This window comes from Populus nigra, chromosome 15, assembly GCF_951802175.1.
Source record: "Populus nigra chromosome 15, ddPopNigr1.1, whole genome shotgun sequence".
NCBI lineage: Eukaryota > Viridiplantae > Streptophyta > Magnoliopsida > Malpighiales > Salicaceae > Populus > Populus nigra.
In genome coordinates, this window is record NC_084866.1 from 5,666,021 (window position 1) to 5,689,263 (window position 23,243).

At 31.9% G+C, this 23,243-nt stretch overlaps 2 protein-coding genes across 4 annotated transcripts; both read left to right on the forward strand.

Annotated features, from left to right (window-relative positions):
* The first annotated feature begins 2,155 nt into the window (after positions 1-2,155).
* On the forward strand, positions 2,156-7,459 carry LOC133674604 (uncharacterized). 3 transcript variants are annotated; one of them, XM_062095812.1, is made up of 10 exons: positions 2,156-2,301; positions 2,545-2,708; positions 2,781-2,912; positions 3,022-3,072; positions 3,333-3,429; positions 4,775-4,821; positions 5,892-6,108; positions 6,627-6,756; positions 6,859-6,901; positions 7,220-7,459. In XM_062095812.1, exons 1-10 carry the CDS (start codon positions 2,247-2,249, stop codon positions 7,295-7,297), a joined length of 1,014 nt encoding a protein of 337 aa, XP_061951796.1. In that variant the 5' UTR covers positions 2,156-2,246; the 3' UTR covers positions 7,298-7,459. The 3 variants fall into 3 exon arrangements, with proteins under 3 accessions (XP_061951796.1, XP_061951797.1, XP_061951795.1); XM_062095813.1 differs by having other exon boundaries at positions 2,170-2,301; positions 2,542-2,708; positions 2,823-2,912; XM_062095811.1 differs by having other exon boundaries at positions 2,171-2,301; positions 2,542-2,708.
* Positions 7,460-12,606: 5,147 nt separating this feature from the next.
* Positions 12,607-16,330, forward strand: LOC133674637 (glycosyltransferase BC10-like). The gene is made up of 2 exons (XM_062095853.1): positions 12,607-13,840; positions 15,469-16,330. Exons 1-2 carry the CDS (start codon positions 13,322-13,324, stop codon positions 16,105-16,107), a joined length of 1,158 nt encoding a protein of 385 aa, XP_061951837.1. The 5' UTR covers positions 12,607-13,321; the 3' UTR covers positions 16,108-16,330.
* The last annotated feature ends 6,913 nt before the right edge of the window (positions 16,331-23,243 follow it).

Sequence of the window (23,243 nt, forward strand, 5' to 3'; positions counted from 1 at the left end):
ACTATTAGAATCTACAGTTTCACAATGCATTACACACACACATTGGTTTTAGAAAATGACTACATATATTTGAAAAAACAAGTCATCGCATGAGGATGCTTAATTTAATAGTTTTATTTAATAAAGTTTGAGTCCTAATGACTATATTTTTCTCAATTTTAATAATAATGTAATGGAGTACAATTCATAAAAATTATTTTGGAAAACTTTAACAATAAAATCAAGTTTAATATCAAAGTTATTATATATATAAAAAAAGTTAAAGAGGTTGTTTGGAATTGTGTTTCACTAAATTTTAATTTTTTTTTTGTTTAAAATTTTTTTTATATTTTTTTATCGTTTTGAAGTGATACAAATCATAAATATCTGACTACTTCCTTTCAGAGTTTAGGTGACTTTCAATTCCAAATAATATTATACATGTATAACTGCATAGAAAGAAAAAAAACTCATCAACCTAGCTAGGATTATGAGATTGCTCTAATTTTATATGGATGATTTTCATGTCAATTTTAAATATTATTGAGAAAAAGATTGTTATGATTATTTAATTAAAATATGATAAATTACAATGAATATAACAAAGTGATGAATTAGCAATTTAAGCGAACAAGTACTTGTCATCATGGGAATGTGATCAAAATCGATAACACCCCTTGCATTATATTGGAATTGAACAACTTAGTTTCAAATAAATATTCAATTACTCAACATCAAATTTATTTAATTTTAAAATAAATATTTAATTATTCAATTTCCATAATAAATCTAGTTCAAGTCGATGAATAGATAATCTTTTGCAAAAGGCACCCTCAAAACTTAATTATTGTATAAAGCTACAATTGAATTTGGATTTATTAGGTTTTTGACGGAGAGTAATCAAAAACATTAATAACATAATTTCTCAATGGCTAGAAATTGAATCAAGTAGATTACACATTGTTGGGTCAAGCGTGCGTAGATTCCTATTTTGGGCAGGCACATGACCCATTCATCATGGACATAACTCCTATCTTATTTTAATATAACCCTTTATTTTTTTTAAATAAAACTCATTATAAATAAAAGAATTAAAATAATATTTAAATTCTTATCTAATTTTGTCATAGTTTTCAAAAATGATTATATTTTATAATGTAATTAGTAATTACATTGTTAATTATTATATACAAATATAATATAAACATTTTATAAAAATATGCTCATGAGTATTAATTAAAAGTGAAATTTATATTTTATTACAATTTCTTTACATATTTTTTAAAATTAATTATTTTTTTATATATTTTTATCACACTCAAATTATCGGGTCATGATTTGTTTTTTTTTTTTATTGAATCACATTTTTTATATCATGATAACGTTTTGTTTAAAAAAACTAGTTTTTAATAACAAAAAATATTTTCGCCAAAACAAAAAATAAATAAATTAACAAGGTAAGAGAGATATACTTTTTTCTCCTTGATTCAAATTCAAATGATATAGATTTTTATGTATATTTATTTTAGTAACCTTTATTTTTTTAATTCAAAAAACATGATATTAATAAAAAAAAGATACATTTCTATAAAAACAAAAAAAATGCATTAATAAAAAAATTGAAAATTCATCAAATGAGATTTTTTTTTTCAATCTAAATAGAAATGTATGTTTTCATTATAATATAGTTAAATAATAAATTATTTTAAAAACTACTCGTGATATCTTGGAAAAAAGAAACTAGTGATGAAAAAAAAAACTGACTAATAATTTCCACCTTAAGGCGGGCATATTATAAGGGGCCCTTAATAGACCCAAGAAAGAAAGGCATAGAAGGCCCTTGTTTGGTGTGACCTTTATGGGCCCAAATGAGCTCTCTGCTCAAGCCCAATACGTACTGATTTCTCGCCTGGGCTTTTCCTTTATCCTTCACACCACAATAACTACAGTAGCTCTCTCTCACACTCCTTTTCCATTTCGAAAAGACGGGTACAGGTGCATTTAAAAATCAAAAGTTGAGGGCTAGTTATTATGGTTAATTATGTGACTTGTTTTGTTTTTGTTTTGGGTTCGATCCTTTATATACATACTTGTCATATCTGTGATGCCTAACTTATTTCTGGACTTGCAGGATGTCCAGTGGACTATAAAGAATAATCGTGGTGTGCGCAAACTGACCCGTATACCCTACCTAAATTATAAAAAACAAAAATCAAAAGTATTAAAATAATAATAATAGTAATCATAGAACTTGATGGTTCAATCGCATGGCTTCCTCCTCCTCTTCTCACCAGACTCACACTCCTCTCCCTTCCGACCCCGGTAATTCCTCCTCCTCTTTTACCTTTTTTTTAATCCACTAATTTAATCTTTGTGCTTGCGATTCTACGTTGTTGTTGTTGTTGTTGTTATTTTATAAGTTGTACGTGATCAAAATGAATTTATGATTATTTGATTTTAGCAGATAAATCACCGATTAATTACAGGCTTAATGGACATAATTTTTATATATAATTTAGCTTCGTTTTGCAATCTTTATGATAAAAATTAATGCAAGCAAAGCAGGCGGTGGTAAACCACTAGATCATGAGGTTCCGATACATGTTGTGACCGAGCCTTCTCAACTTCCGGCCGAGTTCCTTAACCCTTCAGCCGCGAAGCAATTGATCATTGGGTTTGACTGCGAGGGTGTTGATCTTTGTCGCCATGGAACTCTCTGTATTATGCAGGTAAACTAATGATTTACTCATTATTCTGCACCCATAATAATTGAGATATCCACAAGTTCATAATTTTGGCAGCTTGCATTTCCGGATGCTATATATTTGGTCGATGCCATTAAGGGTGGAGAGTCTCTCATCAGAGCATGTAAGCCTGCGCTCGAGTCTAGTCACATCACAAAAGTTATCCATGACTGCAAACGGGATAGCGAGGTTTCTAATTGAGCATGTTCCATTCTATTCTATACCGTACTAGCTTTTATGATATGCACAATTACCAACATTTCGTTTACGTAGTTAAATATCAATTGTTATTTTGTAGGCATTATATTTTCAGTTTGGCATCAAGTTGCACAATGTTGTTGATACCCAGGTGAGTAACTGATAGTTGGAACTGATGTTCTAGTCTCGGGTTTCTTTCAGTTTCGCTTTAGGTTTGCATTGCTGTCTCTACTAATTGCTTTTAGCAAAGATTGATCATTATTGATGCAGCTATGCGCCTCTCTTTTGTTTTCTGAGTCAGCATTTGAGCGTTCACTATCATTTGATGCAAATTGCATGTACTGGCATTAAGAATTATCAATCCGGAGCTGTCATTTTAATGTGCATATGTATTTGTCATTTTGCATGTAGATTGCTTATTCTCAGATAGAGGAGCAAGAAGGACGGACTAGATTGCCTGATGACTATATATCATTTGTTGGCCTCCTTGCAGATCCACGCTATTGTGGTATTTTATATGTCGTGGTATTCATTTGTATTGTCCATTTCAGGTCATATAACTTGATATTTGTGTGAATATATTCCATACTTGCTAAAAGTTCTTGATAAAACATTTGGATGGTAACTCCCTAATCTTGACACCATTTCCTGCCTTCTCTCATGCTAAAGGACTAGTGTTGCATTAATGCCTATAGTTTAACTATGCATGTGGGTGTCTTGAAATGTTAACCGCTCTGTCAAAAAGGAAAAAGAAAAATGAAAAATGAAAGAAAGAGATTGGGGAAAAGGTCTTTTGAAATTTTCAGCATTCAATTGGAATCATATTGCAACGGGCTGATGGGGTTAAAGCTGTTTGGGATTGAGAAGCAGCTCCTAGACACAATTCTTACTATGAAGAGGCCTCTGACTTCTGTAGGGGCAATTTTTGTTAACATCTGCATCATAGGAGCATTTAGCTTCATTATCTATGTACTATGTTTGCTTGTTCAGTGGGAATGCTGTTGTATGATAGACCTTATGATTACTTTTCATTACACTTAATAAGAAAGTTGATAAATAGTTAAATACTGCAACCTTATTTTCACTCCCCTAGCATTTCCTAACAGTTTTCACCACTTGTTTCTGTTCTGTAATTGAAAGTGGATTCCATATCAGAGTAATATTTGAGTGTTCTTACTTGACTTGTTAAGTTAAATTGATGCAGGAAAACTTTGAATTTGTGTCCTAAAAAGGATTCATGATGAGCTAGATTTGGAGAAGGAATTTAGGAAAAAAAAAAAAAAAGGTTTTCACCATAGCTGTCAATAGTAACTGAGATTACTTTAGCAAGAAAGAAGTAGAAGAAAAGGAAGAAGAAGAAGAAAATAGCATTTATGGAGAGGAAAGAAGAAAAGAAACACCCTAAGCCACAGGCTTCAAACTTAAGCAAAATACTCATAATTACATCATTCAAGTCCTTTCCATGACATAGAACATGTGCTCTTCTTATAGGCACCAAAGCCCCTAAAAGTACTAAACTGAATGGAGATAGAAATTTGAATAAGAAAATGAAAACCATAAGTAAAATAAAACTCCTAATGATATTCTAGTTCCTAAATAAAACATAATTTGTAAATAATGAATTCCTCATTAGACTAGGTTTACAGAAAACTAGAGTATATTGATTGAGAATTAAGGTATTCAGAAGCTTCTTCATGTTGTTTATATCATAAACCTTCAACTACTAAAGTTTACATCAGCTTGCTTTTCCTTTTAACTGCACATACTTTGTGGTATCTAGTTGGCAAGAAAATTGAATTCCTGTATTATCCATTGTATTTCTGAGACTTTTATCTTGAGAATTTGAATGCCAGGCATATCTTATCTGGAGAAGGAAGAGGTTCGTGTTCTCCTCCGACAGGTTAGTTTAAACATCTGACATGCTCACTATCCCTATCTCCAGTAAAGTGGAGAGAACTATATTGGAAAAGTTATTCTCTGCCGCCTTGTTTTGTTTCTATAAAACATTTTGGTGTCTTGGGAAGATAAACTAATAAGTGGCCATAGCCAGGAACATTTTCTTCCACTCTTTCTTTGTCTTTGAACACGTTTGCCTCTCAAGTTTGCACCCGTAATAAGCTATCTCTCTGTTGCTAGGTTGGTTCTACTGTTTCTTTGTCTTTGAACACATTTGCCTCTCAAGTTTGCACCCCTAAGATGCTATCTTTCTGTTGCTAGATTGGTGAAGAATGCTTCTGTTTTACAATTTAGAGTTTTGTGATGTGCTGGCATTTGGCATTTAGACAAGTGACTTCTTTACCATCTGAACCTCACCAGAGAGTTAGTCCCTTGTCTTGTTAAATTTTACTGGCAAGTGAAGGTGTTTCTTTTCTAATGGTTAGTTGAAGGTACAGTAGAAGCCTTCACAAGCTATTAGATCATACCAGTGACCTTAATGAGACATATTTAGAGTCTCCATACTTATTCTCATCCCATGAAAATTAAAAAAGAAATCCATCTCAACATTTTGTTAAGAGATAACCACCAGTATTTTTACTTAATCAAAAACTTAATGTGTTCTTGTACTCTAATATTTTCCACACAAGATATTTGTACATTTAAATAATGATCAATCAAGTGCATTTGTTCTGAAAAGACCCTTATGATCACTGATATGCAATACTCTTCAGAATGGTATTTTCAGAAAAATCACTTGATTGACCATTTTTTAAGATTTGAAAATATTCAAACAGAATAGAGGAAATCAATTCATAATTTGGATAAACCACAATAACCAAGTTGTGGTTTTCTCTTTTTATGATTTTGACTATGCTTTTTTCTTTTCTTTTTTGTGTTTATTTGTACTTGCATCTTTTCTAAGTGTAAGAGAAATTTGTCCAGCTACTGCACACCCACTCGGCTGCAACACTACTGCGCGATGTCTTACAGCTAGTGTTTCCTTACATTTTTTTATCTTTCCATTGTTTTCAGGATCCTATGTTCTGGACATACAGGCCATTATCTGAAATGATGATCCATGCAGCTGCAGATGATGTTCGCTTTCTTCTCCGTATCTATTATAAGATGATGGAAAAGCTCAACCAGAGATCTTTATGGTATCTTGCAGTTCGAGGGGTGTTGTATTGTCGATGTTTCTGCATCAATGAGAATGATTATGCTGATTGGCCCCATATCCCTCCTATTCCAGGTTTTATGTTTTACCAACCTATTAGTGTACATTACTCTTGTTTCCCTATCTTTGAGGAATTGTATTACCCATCTCTTTGAAATTCGTTCATCTGCCTTGTTTTTTATTGCTGTATTGAAAAATTTTAATTAAAGAAGATAGAAGCGGATTGAAACTCTTTAAATAGGAGAGTTTGGCACTACACTGTATCTGATATAACAATGGGTTTCCATTGTTGGAAACAATGGGGAAGGATTTCCAATTGAGTAAGTTTGTTATTTTCCACTAGAAAATGTAACTAACCATGTATAGATTTGAAAGGAGATTTAAAGTTCAAGTACAATGCATGAATGGGAGTCTAAATTTTGGAAAAGAATGGATTATGTATGAGCAAGCTACCAGTACTCCAACAGTGTGCACCCTAAACTAAGGGTGAATAAATAAACAGTGACCTATTCTGGATGGACTTTGTTTAGGAAAGTATACAGATGCTTTACTTTGTAATTGAATACTGATCTAGCTGTGCCTTCTCCTCATAGATAACCTCATCATCGAGGATAATGCTCCTGAAGAAGAAATCCTTTCTGTACTTGATGTTCCCCCAGGAAAGATGGGACGTGTTATTGGAAGACGAGGAGCATCCATTTTGTCAGTAAAGGAATCTTGCAAGTATGTCTCTCTTCTCCCTCCCATTATTATAACCTTTGCGTTCTTTATATTCAATTTGTTCTCCTGTTCTTTAATTTCCTGCATGTGCAATTTTTTTTGCAGGGCGGAGATTTTCATTGGAGGTGCAAAGGGTCCAACTGACAAGGTAAGTCTATCATACTAATGTTGGTAACTACCTGCCTGGTGATCAACTTAGCGTTGGACAAAATCCAGCTAACTTGGGATTTAAGTCAATGCAAAATGAGACCTGCTTTGAGATTTTTGTATCTAACCACAATAGGAAGTGTTCGACTCTATTTGTCAAATAATGTGTTTTTTTTTTTATGTAAAGAAAAGTAACCTTAGTAGAGAGAGACTTACAAAACAAAGCCATAAAATATAATCCATGCGGTCTGTGTTCAAGATTTACTTATATTTCATTCATTGTTATCCTCGTGGGTAAATGTTGATTATTTTCATGCAGGTATTCATAGTAGGACCGGTGAAACAAGTGAGGAAAGCTGAAGCCATGTTGAGGGGGAAAATGCTGGATATATTTTAGGGAGCTGGATTTGTCATGCTTGTTCAACTTAATCTTCAGTGTAAAAATGGCAAGTTTGAGACAAAATTTGCCTTCTTAGACTTCCGATGACTTGCCTCCCAATCTGATCACGATAATGCTAATTTGTTCGGTGATTTGCGGGTTTCATGTGGTTTGATACAATTATCAGTGTCTATATTGCATTTAGAGGCAAGCTCAAAGGCGAATAATTCCAAAAATTAGGAATTTTGGCTGCCAATTCAAGGATGGCAATTATCAGCCACTGTCTCACCCATTTGCGCACCTGCAACTGGGTTGTCTTTTTTCAAAGTTCAAACCGTGATGTTGGGATTGATTGTAAATCCCAAAGGTTAGCCATAGGATGTTAAATTCTCTGCTTTAAATCTAGTGCAGGATGTTAACCATGTGTGGGTACATGGTCAAAAAGGCCTTAACCAGTCAGAGCAGCAGCTAACCTTTTTCATGCCCTAGTTCTTTATGGAAACAGTTTCCTTGGGGGGATGGTAGAGTGACAAATTTTAATCCAATCTCTTGATCCGCTTTCATGGATAATTAAATTCTACTATTTCTTTTGTATAAGCGAAGAAGCTACATGTAGGGTGGTGATCTTAATGAGATGAATTTATTATTATATAGTTATAATAGCAAGTGGAGAAAGTTTCTGAAAGGTAACAATAGCAAGAGGGAAAGATACGCTTGCGAGCAGATATATTAAGATCAATCAGCCCACAGCTTAGTGAATCTGCCCACATTCCAGATTTCACCTGAAACCCTCCTTTTGTCGAGGATTGGAGCTTGCCAAAGACTCCCCCCATCCACATTGTTAAGACGGCCAGGACTCTCTGTTGATTCTGTAGAAGCTGGATTGGAGCTACAAGTGAATGCACCAAAAAGATCAGAACCATCAAAATTGTTCATCGGAACTGCAGCAAACGGGTCGCCGACATTAGTGTTTGGTGGATCAGATTTTGGAGTCTTGATCTCGGGTTGCACAACTGGTTCATCACCGGAAAAAAAGTCAAACGTAGAAGGAACTGCAGAAGGGTTAGCAGGTTGGGAAGCGAACAGATCAACCTCAGTCTGCAAAAGCGGTCACAAACAAGATTTAATACTGCAGAACATGGGAACATCCCATCAAGAAAGCATTGAATTCTGAGCAAAGATAATGCACCCCCAGCAATTGCAACTGACAAAAACATTCTCCAGCTTTTCAATAATAAAGCTGTGAAGCACATGCATTATTCAAGAAACTCTAGCAGAGAGATGCTCAAAGTTTACTAACTACCTTAGTGAAGCTAAACTGACCAAATAAGAATTCATTCCTAACTCCTAGCATAAGAGCTGAACAGATGACACCCATTTTAAGGGAAAGAGACCATCAAGCCAAAATCAAAGATGCAATTAAAAAAAAAATGATGACTAAAAAAAATTCACCGTTGAAATCCACGGTGAACTACTAGAGACACCACAGTACCGAAAACTATATTGAAACACCTGAGCAAATTAGTTTATTTTGTAATGTTTTCAAGTACATTTTATAATTTGCTTTTGGCAGCACTATCATTTGACGCCAGTTGATCTTGTCATGTGACCCCCCATCACGATTATTTGGTTCTTCAGTCTGCATGGAGATTCCGTTGAATTCTCGAGCGACGAACTTTTACATCACCATATTTTGGTGATCGCGGAAAGGCATGTGCAATTTTGTGGCTTGGCTTCTGAGGAACGATTACTATTTCTGTACTTCCTAAGCTCCTGCAATAGATTTAGGGGTGTTTGAAATTGTGATAGGTTTTGTAGTTGTAATTTGAAAAATATTATTTTATAAAAAATATTTTTAGTTGAAGTTAGTTTAGTAAAATATATATTCTGTTAAAATTATGATTGAAATTAAGGTTGAACAAAAAATAGTTTAATGTGGTTGGTTAAGAATGTTTTTCGAATTAAAGTTATAAAATAACTGAAAAAAACATATATTAATATTTATAGTTTTTAATTGAAATATTGTAGATTTAATTACTGCTATTAAATCATGAAATAAACAATATTTTATATAAAGTATTTTTTATTGTTCCATTAAACCATCTGCAATTCCATTACGTATGAAATCCATGCGATAAGAACTACAATTTTCATGGCTTATTGAGTGTGCAATATCAGGTAAAATATCATCAGGAATAAAATTGGGATTGCGATCAAATTCTGTAAACATTATATCATCATGCGATCATCTTCTAATGTAATTATGTAGTGCCATTGAATAATATTAAACCCTAGTCTTTTGAATAAAACATAATATCTGAGAAATTTTGTTAGATTTTTTTATTTTACTAGGCCGGACTCGTTCCAATGCATTTAGGTTTGGGTCGGACCCGGTCCGACCATGAACAATGAAGACGCTAGAGTGAATTAATTCACTCTCCACTGTTCACTGTGTAGAATAGTGGAAACAGGGAAATGCAGCTGAAGAAGAAGAAGGAGAAGAGTAGGCTACCCTGCACGGTTTTCTCCCCTCTGATGGTGGTGCTGCTGTTGTCGACAGTGACTCAAGGCAGTTCTTGTGGTGACAACAAGAAGTAGGTGGTGGTGCCCCTTTTTCTTCCTGCGCTGGCCCTTGTTAAACAATTTTTTTTTCGTTTCTTTTTCTCCCCACGCTACTTTCTATTGTGAACAAACAGAGGTGCGCTACTATTGCAAAGCTCAATTTTTTTGCTTTGGTTAAACCTCAAATGCAGCCTCAATTTATGGTGGGTCCCGCCAAAACAAAACCACGTTTTACCTTAACCAAACATATATTTTTATGGCTCAATCTCAACCTCATATGCAGCTGCATTACCAAACAGCCTCTTAGTGCGTGTTTGGCGCTGTAGCTACGGCTGCGTTTATAATAAAACATCATTTATAAGTGTTTGGTTAAATATTAACCACACTTTTATTGTTGCGGGTCCCACCCAAAACTGAGGATGGAACTCAGTTTCTTGAAAAGCAATTTGAATTTGCTTTTCAGGACGTGTTCTCCTCTCTCCTTCATCGATAGTGTCTGGTCATCATCATTTTGCTTCAGTAAACTTCCCAGAATTGCCGCGCAGGGTAGCTTGCTCTTCCCCTTCCCCTTCCCCTTCCCCTTCTTCTTCTTCTTCTACTGCTACTTCATGAAGACACTCTCGACTGTTCAGCAAAGTGAACAGTGGAGAGTAACTTAATTTACTCTCTACTGTTCACTTTACATAATTAATTCATTTTTTACTATTCATGGACCGGACTCAGTCTGGCCCAAACCTAAATGCATTGGACCGGGTCCGATCTAATAAAATAAAAAAATCCAACAAAATTTCTCAGATATTGTGTTTTATTAAAAAAAACTAGTATTTAATATTATTCAATGACACCACATAATTACATTAGAAGGAGATCTCATGATGATGTAGTATTTGTAGAATTTGATCGCAATCCCAATTTTATTCCTGATGTTGTGCTCAGAAAGTTATGAAAATTATAGTCCTTGTCGAATGGATTTCGTACGTGATGGAATTGCAAATAGTTTAATGGAATAATAAAAAATAATTTATAAAAAGAATTGTTTATTTCATGATGTAATAGCAGTAGTTAAATTTACAATATTTTAATTAAAAACCATCAATATTAATATATGTCTTTTTCAGTTAATTTATAACCTCAATTTAAAAAGCATTTTTGACCAAACATATAAAATTATTTTTTGTTCAACCTCAATTTCAACCACAGATTTAACCAAACATATATTTTACCAAACCAACCCACCTAAAAGTGTTTTTTATAAAAATAACTTTTTTCAAACCACAACTACAAAAACCACCACAGTACCAAACACAATATTGTTTAACTTTGGCATTTGATTTTTTTTTGAGTGTTTTTCAAAATTAAAATTATTAACAAAGCTTTAAAAAATATTAGTGTAATATTTTTTTTAGATGAAAAACATGTTTAACAGTATTATTAAATATATATTAGAGTCTTGTCTTCAGGATTAAGGTCACAACCATAATGTTATTAATAATTATTAACTCCAAAATTGTTTAGGCATCTCACTCTGCAACTCAATTGCTCCGCCCAATTGCTCACCTTTCCTGCCTAAGATGTTAAGATCATATATGTGAGGTTAAAAAGACGCAAAAAGAAACACAAACAAGATATATAGTAGCAAATTAGAAAGATAAAATTGGAAATTTTAATTTATAATTTTATTACTCAACATTTTCTAAAAGATTTATAACTCATTAAATAAATACAAAAAACAATCTAAATAAACTTAAAAATAAAGGAGAAACAATGAAAGTCCTAACAAACAAGAAAAAATAAAATTATTAAACAAATGTTTTTTTATTAATTTTCTAAACTAAATAAGAAAAAATAAGAATAATTAAGCTTTCTTTACAACCTCCTACATCAATCTCCTTGGTTGAAAAAACCTTTCCCTCGAGTCTAAGTCACTCTTGCTTTGACCTTTTGCTAAACACTTTTCATGTCAACTTTCAATTTATCAACAATGATTTTGTTGTCATTTATATGATATCATCGTCAAAAGAAATATTATTAATTGGTGGAGCATTTCAATTCATGTATCTCATCGTAGAAAAAGAAAATAAGAATTTTAAATAAATCAGGAAAAATAAAATTATTAAGTATATTTTATAATATCCTTAGCTAAATAGAAAAATAATTTTCCTACGTGAAATGAGTTGACGAGTTGCGCATCCGGGGACGCTTACTGATGACATGTGTGGGTGTGGTGTCTCGGGGGAGAGATTCCGTTTGATGACTCATTGAATAACCCATAAATGTTAAATTTCACCGTCGCTATATTATGCCTTTTCATTTATAAGGGTATTTCAGCCGTTCATAGTGCATGACCGGCATCAGACTTTCATTCGTAGTTATTAAATTGCAGCAGCTCAACGGGTCAATTCAGGTTTATTTAATGGCTGAAGTGGTTGGAATAAAATAAAAGATCATGATAAATAAAACCTGGTAAAACACGTATTGGATTGACTTGTAATCCGAGCGACTCAATAAAATTTGATTAAGATCTTTTTGTTTCAAATATATTTTTTCTTCCAAGTAAAAACTCTTTTTTATTTTATATTTTTAAGTTGGTTGTTAATTTTTTTTAAGTTTATAAATACTAAAAAATATATTTTATTTTTTAACCCATAACTCAATTTCTTATTCAGATACAATCCCGGATCGGGTCTGACAATGGAAAATTCTTTCATTTAGAAGTTAGAACTCGTCCCAAGACCTATCACATCGATGTAAATTATTGAAAATTCTTGTTTTCAACTACAAAGGAAAGATCCCCGACAAAGCCAAAGCCAAGGCCAAGGCCAAGGCCTGCCATCCCCTCGCACTTCCATCGTGTGACAAAACATTCTTACCAAAAACTCCACGTTTCACAGATCATCAATCCCCCACCCCTTCCCTCAACTTCACTCCATCCCATGTATACATAACTTCCACTATCCCCCGCTCTCTTGGAGTTAGAGACTCCCACCTTCCTCTCTCTTCCACCAGACCTTTTGTTCTCTTTTGCCTACCTTTCTCAGCCATTCTCTCTCAAAATTCAATCTTGCCGTAATTGAAGTTTCCTTTCGACTTTGTTCATTTTGCACCACTGAATACTAACATGGTATGTTCAAATTTTGGTACTTTTTTTTTTCCTCTTTGTGATCTTGATTCAGAACCTTTGATTTGTCTAAAACCCCATTTGCTGCAAACTGGGATTTCAACATAGCAATCTTTTAAGGTATTTTAGGATTGGATTTTAGATCTGTATCGGTTATTGCTTGTTAAGACCATGGTATCTTAAACTTGAGCTCACTGTTTCTCTTGAAAGATGCAATCTTGGAGTTTTGGGGCTCTTTCTTTGGAGAGAAAAGTTGATTTCTTTTATAGCTTTTTGAGGTTTTAAGCAATTTTAATGCATAAAGGGTGTAGCTAGATCAGACCCAGAAGGTGGTGAATTCTGATTATAGTGCTGTTATAAAGATGCAATCAAGAGTTGTTCCATTAGAGGAAGGGAAGGACCCTGCAGTTTCGATCAAAGCAAGCCAATCCAAGCCCTCTCCAATAAGGTTACTCCAGTTATTTTTGCTGTTTTTAGCTGTATGCATCTCCTTTTCAATCATCAGTATGTATACAATCAAGCGTTCTGGAGTTCAGACTGCAGGGACAACTGTTAAGCCTGCTTTTAAGCATTGCTTTGATGAACCGAATACTTTGGATCGTTGGATTAGGCGTCCATCGAACCTGCTCCATAAAATGAGTGATGAGGAGCTCTTTTGGAGGGCTTCTTTTGTTCCTCGGATAAAGAAGTATCCCTTCAAGAGAGTTCCTAAGATTGCGTTTATGTTTCTGACAAAGGGGCCATTGCCTCTGGCGCCTCTTTGGGAAAAGTTTTTGAAGGGGCATGAAGGGCTCTATTCGGTCTATATTCATTCGTTGCCAACATTTGAAGCCAAATTTCCACCTTCTTCAGTTTTCCATCGGAGACAAATCCCAAGTCAGGTGTGTGAATGCCCGTGTTAAACATCCTTATTTTATTTCATTCAGTGTTCACTGTAATTTAAGAATTTCATGTTGATATTTGTTTGATGATTGAGCTGTTTATAAATGCTATTGCTCCAGTGTTCTATATTTGGTTTTTTTTTCTGGGTTCTAGTTGTCTGTAAATAGCTACTTTAGTTTGCTAACGTTTATGTAGTGTGGTTTCAAAATTGTGATGTCTATTTGGTTCTGCATACTTCTTAAACATGGATCTTTGAATAGAAAAGTTTCCACTGCTCAAAGCACTTCTTAAACACAATTTATATCCAGCAAGACAAGATATAAGACTCTGGAACAAGACTGTTAGAAATTACTTGTGTAATGGCAGTGGCAGGTGAGATTGACTTGTAAATAAGGGAGTTGAGAGTGTTTGACATGGACTAAAGCATTATATATAGCAAAGAAAAGGGGTTCTGATGATGCTGAAATGTATAGAATACCTTTAGTGATAAGTCTATGAAAGTTTGATGGGCTACCATAACATGCCAATGCTTGGGTTAAAAATTACCTTGAAAATGCTAAGGTTTAGAATTTGCGTACAACTTTTTAACAACAGAGCCATCATTGCTTGGAATCTTTGTGGAAGTATTTTGGTGGCTTTTCATTGTTTGAAGTTGGATTGAAGGAGAGTTAATCTTAATTGAGAAAAAGCCAGTACAAGGAGATATATTCTGGAATATTGTAGTAAGATAGAAGGTTGTAACATTTTAGGTTGTTGACTAATGATTGTTGATCTTCTTTAGGTTATATTATACATGCAATAGTATTTTTAGCAAGTCGACTCATGATAACTTGCTATCTTTTGCTTCGAGTCCATGTGTTGCACTCCTATCTTGCACCTTAATGCTTCAAGTTCGTTCTTTTCTCCTCCATACCTATTCCTTCCTTGATGCCCATATCTAAGCTTCAAAGCCATACCTTGTCTACATCTAACAATGAAAACAGATGAAAAGAGCAATAGCTGGTGATGGAATGGAGCTGGCTAAGCCCATCAATTAATTTTACTCCATTTGATGGGTTCCTACATACTCTTTTTTCTCTTGTACACAAGTCAAAAGTTATCTTTTATTGAATGAACCAAGTTAGAGTCCCCGGAGCTGGTTGGAAAAGAATTTTAAATATGTTAAGGTTGAATTTCTGAGCTAAGTGTGGAGTTTGTGATGGTACAGTTAGGAATCGAAGACTGCACATGCAGCAATGAAAAAAAGATGGAGCCACGTTCATCCATTACTTATTGTGTCGATACATGAAATCACTTCGAGTGTATTTCAAATTGTCTATTACCTCTGGTTCCTTGCTTGCTGAAGGTAGTCACTTCATATCTTCGCAGTTGTTTTGTCTTTTTAATAATTTCTTATCCTATACTGTCAAAAAAGAAAAAAAATTCTTTGAAATTGTGATGTCAAAATGTCCATGAAATTAAATTTTTACACAAGCAAGATAATTTCTTACCTTATTAACATTTTGCACAAAGCTTTGGTTTTCAGGTAACGTCTTTTGTTTCTATTACATGAAGTTTTACCAACCATTTGACTTTTGACCTTATAATATAAGGAACTTACATTTTATCTTGTGCTTTCCCAACACAGATTTCTGAATGGGGTAAGATGAGTATGTGTGATGCTGAACGGAGACTCCTTGCCAATGCCTTGCTCGATATCTTGAATGAGCGGTTCGTTCTGGTGTCCGAATCTTGCATTCCTCTCTTTAATTTTACTTTCGTGTATGGATACATAATGAGATCCAAGCATAGCTTCATTGGTGCATTTGACGACCATGGGCCATATGGGAGAGGACGGTATAATGAGAATATGGCACCTGAGGTGAATATTACCAACTGGCGTAAAGGATCTCAATGGTTTGAGATTAACCGAAAGCTTGCAGTCAACATAGTGGAAGATACTACATTTTACCCAAAATTTGAGGAATTCTGTAAACCGCATTGTTATGTTGATGAACATTATTTCCCCACCATGTTGACCGTTCGAGCAGCACCACTCTTAGCGAACAGAACCCTTACCTGGGTGGACTGGTCAAGGGGTGGAGCTCACCCAGCTACCTTCGGAAGAGCGGACATAAAAGAGGAGTTCTTCAAAAAGGTTCATGAAGATAAGCATTGCATTTACAATAATCAATCCACTTCAATCTGTTTTCTTTTTGCGAGGAAATTTGCACCGAGTGCTTTGGAACCTCTGTTACACATATCACGAAGCGTTTTGGGATTTTGATAAGTGAACTCAACCTGACAACTATTAGCAGTTGAGAATGGTCTGGAGAAATATGCTATGCTACATTCATTCTTTGCATTTTAGATGATAGGTCTTTTTCAGTCACCATCCTGGTCGATGTGGTGTGCTTTCATGCTTGTTCGCTGGGGGAATCCATGTCCAAAAGCCTAATTATATGTACAGAGGAGGTATAGCTAATGCCACAAGCATGATTTTAACCGTCTCTATGTGTTGAGAATAATTACTTGTTTATTTTTGTGTTTTAAAAATAATTTTTTTCTTTGTTTTTTTTTTTTTTTGTATTTTCATATTATGATGTTAAAAATTAATTTTAAAAAATAAAAAATTATTTTAATATATTTTTAAGTTAAAAATATTTAAAAAACAATTGTTATTTTATTAAAAAAATTTAAGATAAGTATTTACTTGATGTGTTTAAAACTTGAAGAGATATATATATATGATGGAAGATAAAATCAAAATTGAAACCTATCAAAAGTGACAAGGGATTGGAATATTTACATTTTGGAATAAGATTTTTTTTTTCTTTTGTTTGTATTTTTTATTTGTATCTATCTCTCTAAAAGTATGGGTAGTCATTGATAAATTAATTTAATATTTTCTATTAATGTATTTTGAAGAAAAGAAAAAAAAAATCCATGGCATGACATTATAAAAAGAAAATTGAAAAAAAATTACAATTGTCAATCACAAAGAATCCAAACATATAAGGATAAAATTGAAAAAAAAATCAGTTAATAAAAAAGAAATCTACAAAAACAAAAGCACTAGCAAATTCAAGTGAGGTTAACAAAATTCATGAAAGGAATCATGTGAACAAAATAACCTACAAGAAGTAAAATGGTGGGATAACTTGCAACCTCGGGCTTAGGGTGGGTCAGGTTTCAAAAGAAATTTAGGAAAAACTAATCTATTCTATGGTGGGATAACCTGCAACCTAGGGCTTAGGGTGGGTCAGGTTCCAAAAGAAATTTAAGGAGAACTAATCTGTTGTGAAATGATAAAAAAACACGGGTTAATGTCAACCAGTGACAAACCTTGTAAAGATCGGGTAAAAAATCATTAACTATTTTCCTTTATTTTTGTTCAAAATAATGTCATCTTTAAATTTTTTTATAAAATAAAAAAATTCATTTGACTTGGATCAACTCACTTAAAACGTGACCGATACTTGCCCTGGATCGACTCTCAAAAAATGAGAGGACAACCTCAAATTTTGAGTAAAATAAATTGAAAAGAAAATTTAAATTAACATAAGAATCCAAATTAAAAATAAAAATTAAGAGAATAAGGACCAAACTTGAAAAATTAAAAAATCAAGATTATGGATCTAATGATGAAATTGAAAACAAATTTAATTTTGATAAAAGGGTTCAGAGTCAAAATTTAAAATCAAAATATTAAGGGTTTAACCTTAAATATCATAAAAATTTAAATTGAAGGGTAAAGTTATAAAGAAAAAATAAAATTAACAAAAGAATCTAAAATAAAAAAATAAAAATCAAGAGAATGAGGATTAAGTTTGAAAAAATACAAAAAAAAACCAAGATTATGGATTTAAGGATAAAATCGTAAAAAAATTTAACTTTTGATAAAAGGGTTAAGAATTAAAATTTAAAATAAAACATTGAGAGCCAAACTTTAAATTTCTTCAAAATTTAAATTGAAGGGTAAAATTAAAAAGAAAAATTAAATTAACAAAAGAATCCAAATTAAAAATAGAAATCAAGAGAAAGAGGACCAAACTTAAAGAAATTAAAAATCAGGATTATGGATTCAATAATGAAATTGAAAACAAATTAAGATTTGATAAAATAGCTAAAAACCAAACTTAAAAATAAAATAATTGAGGGTCAAATATGAAATGTCATAAAATAAAATGAAATTTTTTTTAATGGCTAACACGGAATTCAATGTGCATTGTAGAGAGAAGAGGAAAAGAAAAAGAAATAAGGTAGGAGCTAAGCCGCTCTTCAAAACACTACATGTGCTGCTTCACATGGAAGAGGGCATCATGTAGCTTCAAAAGTCATGGAAAAAGCTAGTGTTCTTCCACAAGATATAAGCTCACATCGCTAAAAAACGCGAAGCCATTGCACACGCTGGTAGCTTTTTTTTAATAATTTTAAGAAATGGAAAAAGATCAAATCACCCATAACCCAACTTAATAATAACAAAAAAAATCTATATGAAATGATGAAAACACATCTTAATGCAAAACTTAGAAAAATTGATTTTAGGATTAATTTAGTAATTTCAATATTTAAAAAAATATAAAAAACCAAGAATACCCCTTAAATAATTAAATGAAAATAACTTTCAACGACAATTAAATAATTTAAATGTAACATTAAAATATGAGATTACTAGAATGACTTATGGATTTAATAATGACATTTGAACTCTTATGAATTTACTGAACTACCCTCCTAGAAGCTATGTTGTTTGAAAGTAAAATAGTAATTTTATTATGCAAAATATATAATGAAATATTTAGCTCTTTTAACTTTATATATAATATATAATGGATGTGGATTTAAAAGCATGCCAAACGATAAAAAAATAAATATGAAGGAAAAAAATATTTATATATTATTGAATGAGTGGAACTTATAAATGACGTGATGAATTATTCTAATAAATAAATATTTCAGTTGTTTTTTTATATATATATTTTGTAAAGTGCCTGTATGAATCTTTTGGCCTGTTTGTTTCTGCGTTTCAAAAGTGCTTTTGACAAAATTTGAAAATTTTTTATTTTTTTATTAACTTCAAATTAATATGTTTTTAGTGTTTTCAAATCATTTTGATATGCTGATGTCAAAAATGATTTTTAAAAAATAAAAAAACATCATTAACATGTATTTTGGCATGAAAAGCTATTTGAAAAGTAACTGCAACCACACTGTCAAACAAACCCTTTATCTAGGATATCCTTCTTATATTCTCATCTCTCCGAGAATATAAATAGGAGAGCTCTATAAATGTTTAATATAACATGACATGTGGAAGCTTACCCTTCATTTGTTTTTAGGGTTAATTTAGTAATTTCAACTCACAAACAACTTCATTTGTTCAACGCTTACCCTTCCCATTTCTGTTAAGATTTAAGGCATAGGAAGTGTCTTTTTTTTTTTGTCAAATGGAAATTGCCATAATCTCCACGCATTAAATTAAGGTATTATTTGGTTGCAGGAAAATAGTTTTTTTTTAAAAAGTAGTTTTCTAGAAAATGAATTCCTGTAAAATAAATTACTTTTCGATGTTTGGTAGTGTTATGGAAAATAAACTGGAAAATATTTTTCAGTGTTTAGTTATGTTATGGAAAATGAAATTTAAAATAATTTATTAATGAATTAATTTTTTTTTCAAATTTATCTAATATATGAAAAATATTTAATATAAATATTTAATCACTTACAATAAAATAATAAAATCTAAAAAGTGTAATGATGAATTTTTTTTATTATATCTTATATTCATATATAACTTATTTTATAAAATATAACTTTATATGTCATATAATATTATAAAGATATAACCTTATGAAATGTTTCATAAATAAAACCTATTAATAATTTTTTTTCAATTTTAAAAGCTTAAAATATGTTTGTTTTCATATGAAGAAAGCCAAATTAGTTTATGGTATTAAGTAAGAGTTAGATATTTGGGTTTTTTGGTATGAAGATTTTTTTAAAAGATAAATAAATACAAAAATATTTTGATGGGTTTTTTGGATAAAGATTGTTTTTTTTTTTACAGGTATAGGCAATTATCCCTATATTATCCCTTTAATATATATCAAATAAGCATTAAGAAATAAATATAAATATATTACATCAAACATAGTCATGCATAAATATTAAGTTTTGATGTAATACTCATACATATTAGTTCAAATTAACAAACATAAACATACTAGACCGAATTAAACAAGTAAACATACTTGTCAAATAACAAACATAAACTTTCTTATCATAGTGAAATCATCTTAGCAATTAGGCCTGTAGCAGTGTTTGTTCACATAATTCTGAACCCAAATTTTTCTCAAATTAGCATTTTTTGCCATAAATATTTTCGCCAATATTTCATGTTGGACCAAGTGATCAAATGCATCCCTAAGAGTGATCTCATCAAAGCCTTCAATTTTCATCACTTTTGTATATAGCTCATTAACATCAAGTTGATTTTTGCTGAGGCTTTTGATTGCAAATGCTACATCTCCAATCTTTTTAGACAACTTTTCAACACTATCATCTTTATACATGTGATTTCTCTTCCTATGTTGCCTCTTTTGTGCACTAGAGGAAGATGTCTCTTTTCCTTTTGAAGTTTCTTCATATTTCCTTTCATTTTCAATTGAAATTGATTGCTCTTCAGTGTTCTCTTCCAAGTTGACATCAGTATATGATTTGGTATAATTTTCGGTTGCCATATCTTTTCCAACAATAATTGTCATTGCCTCGTACATATCAAGTTTTTTGTTGAGATATTTGTCATGATTGGGATGTGCCTATTTATAAAGTTTAGAATATGCAATTTTTTAGTTCCTTGTATAACATTTTGGAAACAAAAGTAAATATAAAAATTACAAAGAGTATAATATTTATCATACCTTCACTTCTTCATTATATACATCTTTCGAAACTTAATCATCTTCAAACAATCATCCCAACTAAAGTCACTTTTATTTTTAAGTTTGGTTATTATTCCCCATTCTTTTTTCACGGTTTTGATATGATTGTCAACATGCTTAGAATCGTATTGCATGTTGAACTTTTGACTAATTTCTATAGCCACCTTAACAAAAGATTCTACTCTAAAGGTGGAAGAAGGTTTGTTTCCTTTAAGTGCCTTCTCAACTAATATCTCAAGTAGCATGTGAGACATAGGCTTAGACCATGTAAAGTGTTTGCCCTTGCATTTTTCATTTTGTGTGGTACTCATTTCTACAAAAAAAAAATTACAAATTTATACAAAATATAATCATACAATATTTAGATTTAATAAATTAAATATAAAAACTACAATTAATATTTAAAAGAGAATACATAAAATACATATAAAATTATAATAAAGTCAATAAACAATCCAAATACATAACAAAGATAATACAAACTCAAGTAAGACATAATAAAAACAAACACATATAATTAACACTCAATTACTAGTTTATTGGAGTGTTATAATCATTCCACATGGTTGATGCAATCATTTCTCTTTTTGTTATACACTCCCTATTCTCTTCCCTCTCCTCCCGTTGACTTAAGTTGATTATTCGTCTAATTGGTTCACTTTCCGAACATATTTCTTCCATAAGAAAGTTATAAGGATCAACTCCCATAATGTGATTATGAATAATACAACATGCAAGCATAACATCTACTTGTGTTTCATAAGACCAAAAAGATTTTCCATCAATTGATCTAAAATGACTCTTCAAAATACCAAACCCTCGCTCAATAGCAGTTCTCAACGAAGAGTGTCAAAGATTAAATAGCTCCTTTTCATTTTCTGGTGAATGTTCTTTAAATTTGTTCAAGTGATATCGAACTCCACGAAAAGGAGAAATGATTCCTTTTCGAATACCGTAACCAGCATCACCAAGATAATATTTCCCTACAAATTAGAAGAAAAAAAAACCTATTACTATCTTTAGCTAATTAAACATTTTATATGTTTATTGCAATAATAAATACTTTATTATATACCTTATGGAACTTTTAGACCACTAGGTCTTGATAATGCATCACCTAAAACCTATGAATCATGTGCACTTCCTTCCCAACCAGCTAAAACATATATAAATTTCAAATCAAAAGTTATAGCTGTTAAAATATTTTGTGTTGTTCCTTCTTTTCGACCTCGAAACTTTCCTTGAATCTCAACAGGAACATTTACAGGAACATGGGTACCATCAATTGCTCTCACACAATCCTATATAAACATGAAAAAATAATTTATAACCTTTTCTTCTAGATGTAATTAATTAATGTATAAAAATGTTAGTATTGTTCTCATACCTTAAAATAAGGATAGAATTTTTTATTATTCATTATCTCTACAGGAACTGTATCCCTTGGGTCTTCAATTAGGTGTTTGTATAACTTAAGAACTGCTTTTAAAACAATTCTAAAGTAACGATGGATAGTTTCAACAGACCTATAGTATATACCACTAATAAAACGAAATCTTTGGTTTTGGCCTATAATTTGTAAAAACACAATTACTTGCTTCCTAATAGACACATTTTGAGTTGATCGTAATAGGACATGACTTGTGAGAACATCACACAAATTATATAAGACAACTGGTTTTCATACGAATTTGTTCAACGCAATGTCTATCACCTCGATTCAAAATGCTATCCATATAGAATTCTCGTTGAGCAATTGCATTTATACATGGTTCTCTTGGTATATAATTTTTATTTCTTTCTTGTTCAATAATAGCTACCTTTGTAGCTATCATAGTTACAGCTGCTCTCATACATGCTGCATGAATAATCTTACTATCCATAACAAAAAAGTGAAGTTTTCTACTAACAAAACCTAAAAATTTAGGGAAATAAACATTAAAAAGGCATATAAAATACTTACATAATCAATATAATAAATTATGCTCAAAGAAGCTGATTCCCAAAAAAAAATAATGCCTTAAAGGAAATAATTATATAATGAATTTTGTATCCCAAAACAAACAATACAATAATTTATTAATGAATTCGGTATATAAATATTTAACGGTCTCAAGTTTTCTACCCAAACCATTTTAGTTTTTCATTACTGTGTATAATCATTATCATCAACGTATATAATATTTCACTGTCTAAGATTTCTACCCAAACCAATTCCCCTTTCATTACTGTGCATCATCATCAACGCAAAAATTGCATTTCACCATCTAAGATTTCTACCCTAACTAATTCCCCTTTCATCACTGTGCATCATCATCATCAACAACGCACAAATTGCATTTCACGGTTTAAGATTTCTACCCAAACCAATTCCCCTTTCATTACTGTGCATCATCATCATTATCAACGCATACAACATCACTATGCATCATCATCAACATACGCACATCACGCCCAGAAAGCACAGGAAACGCATATC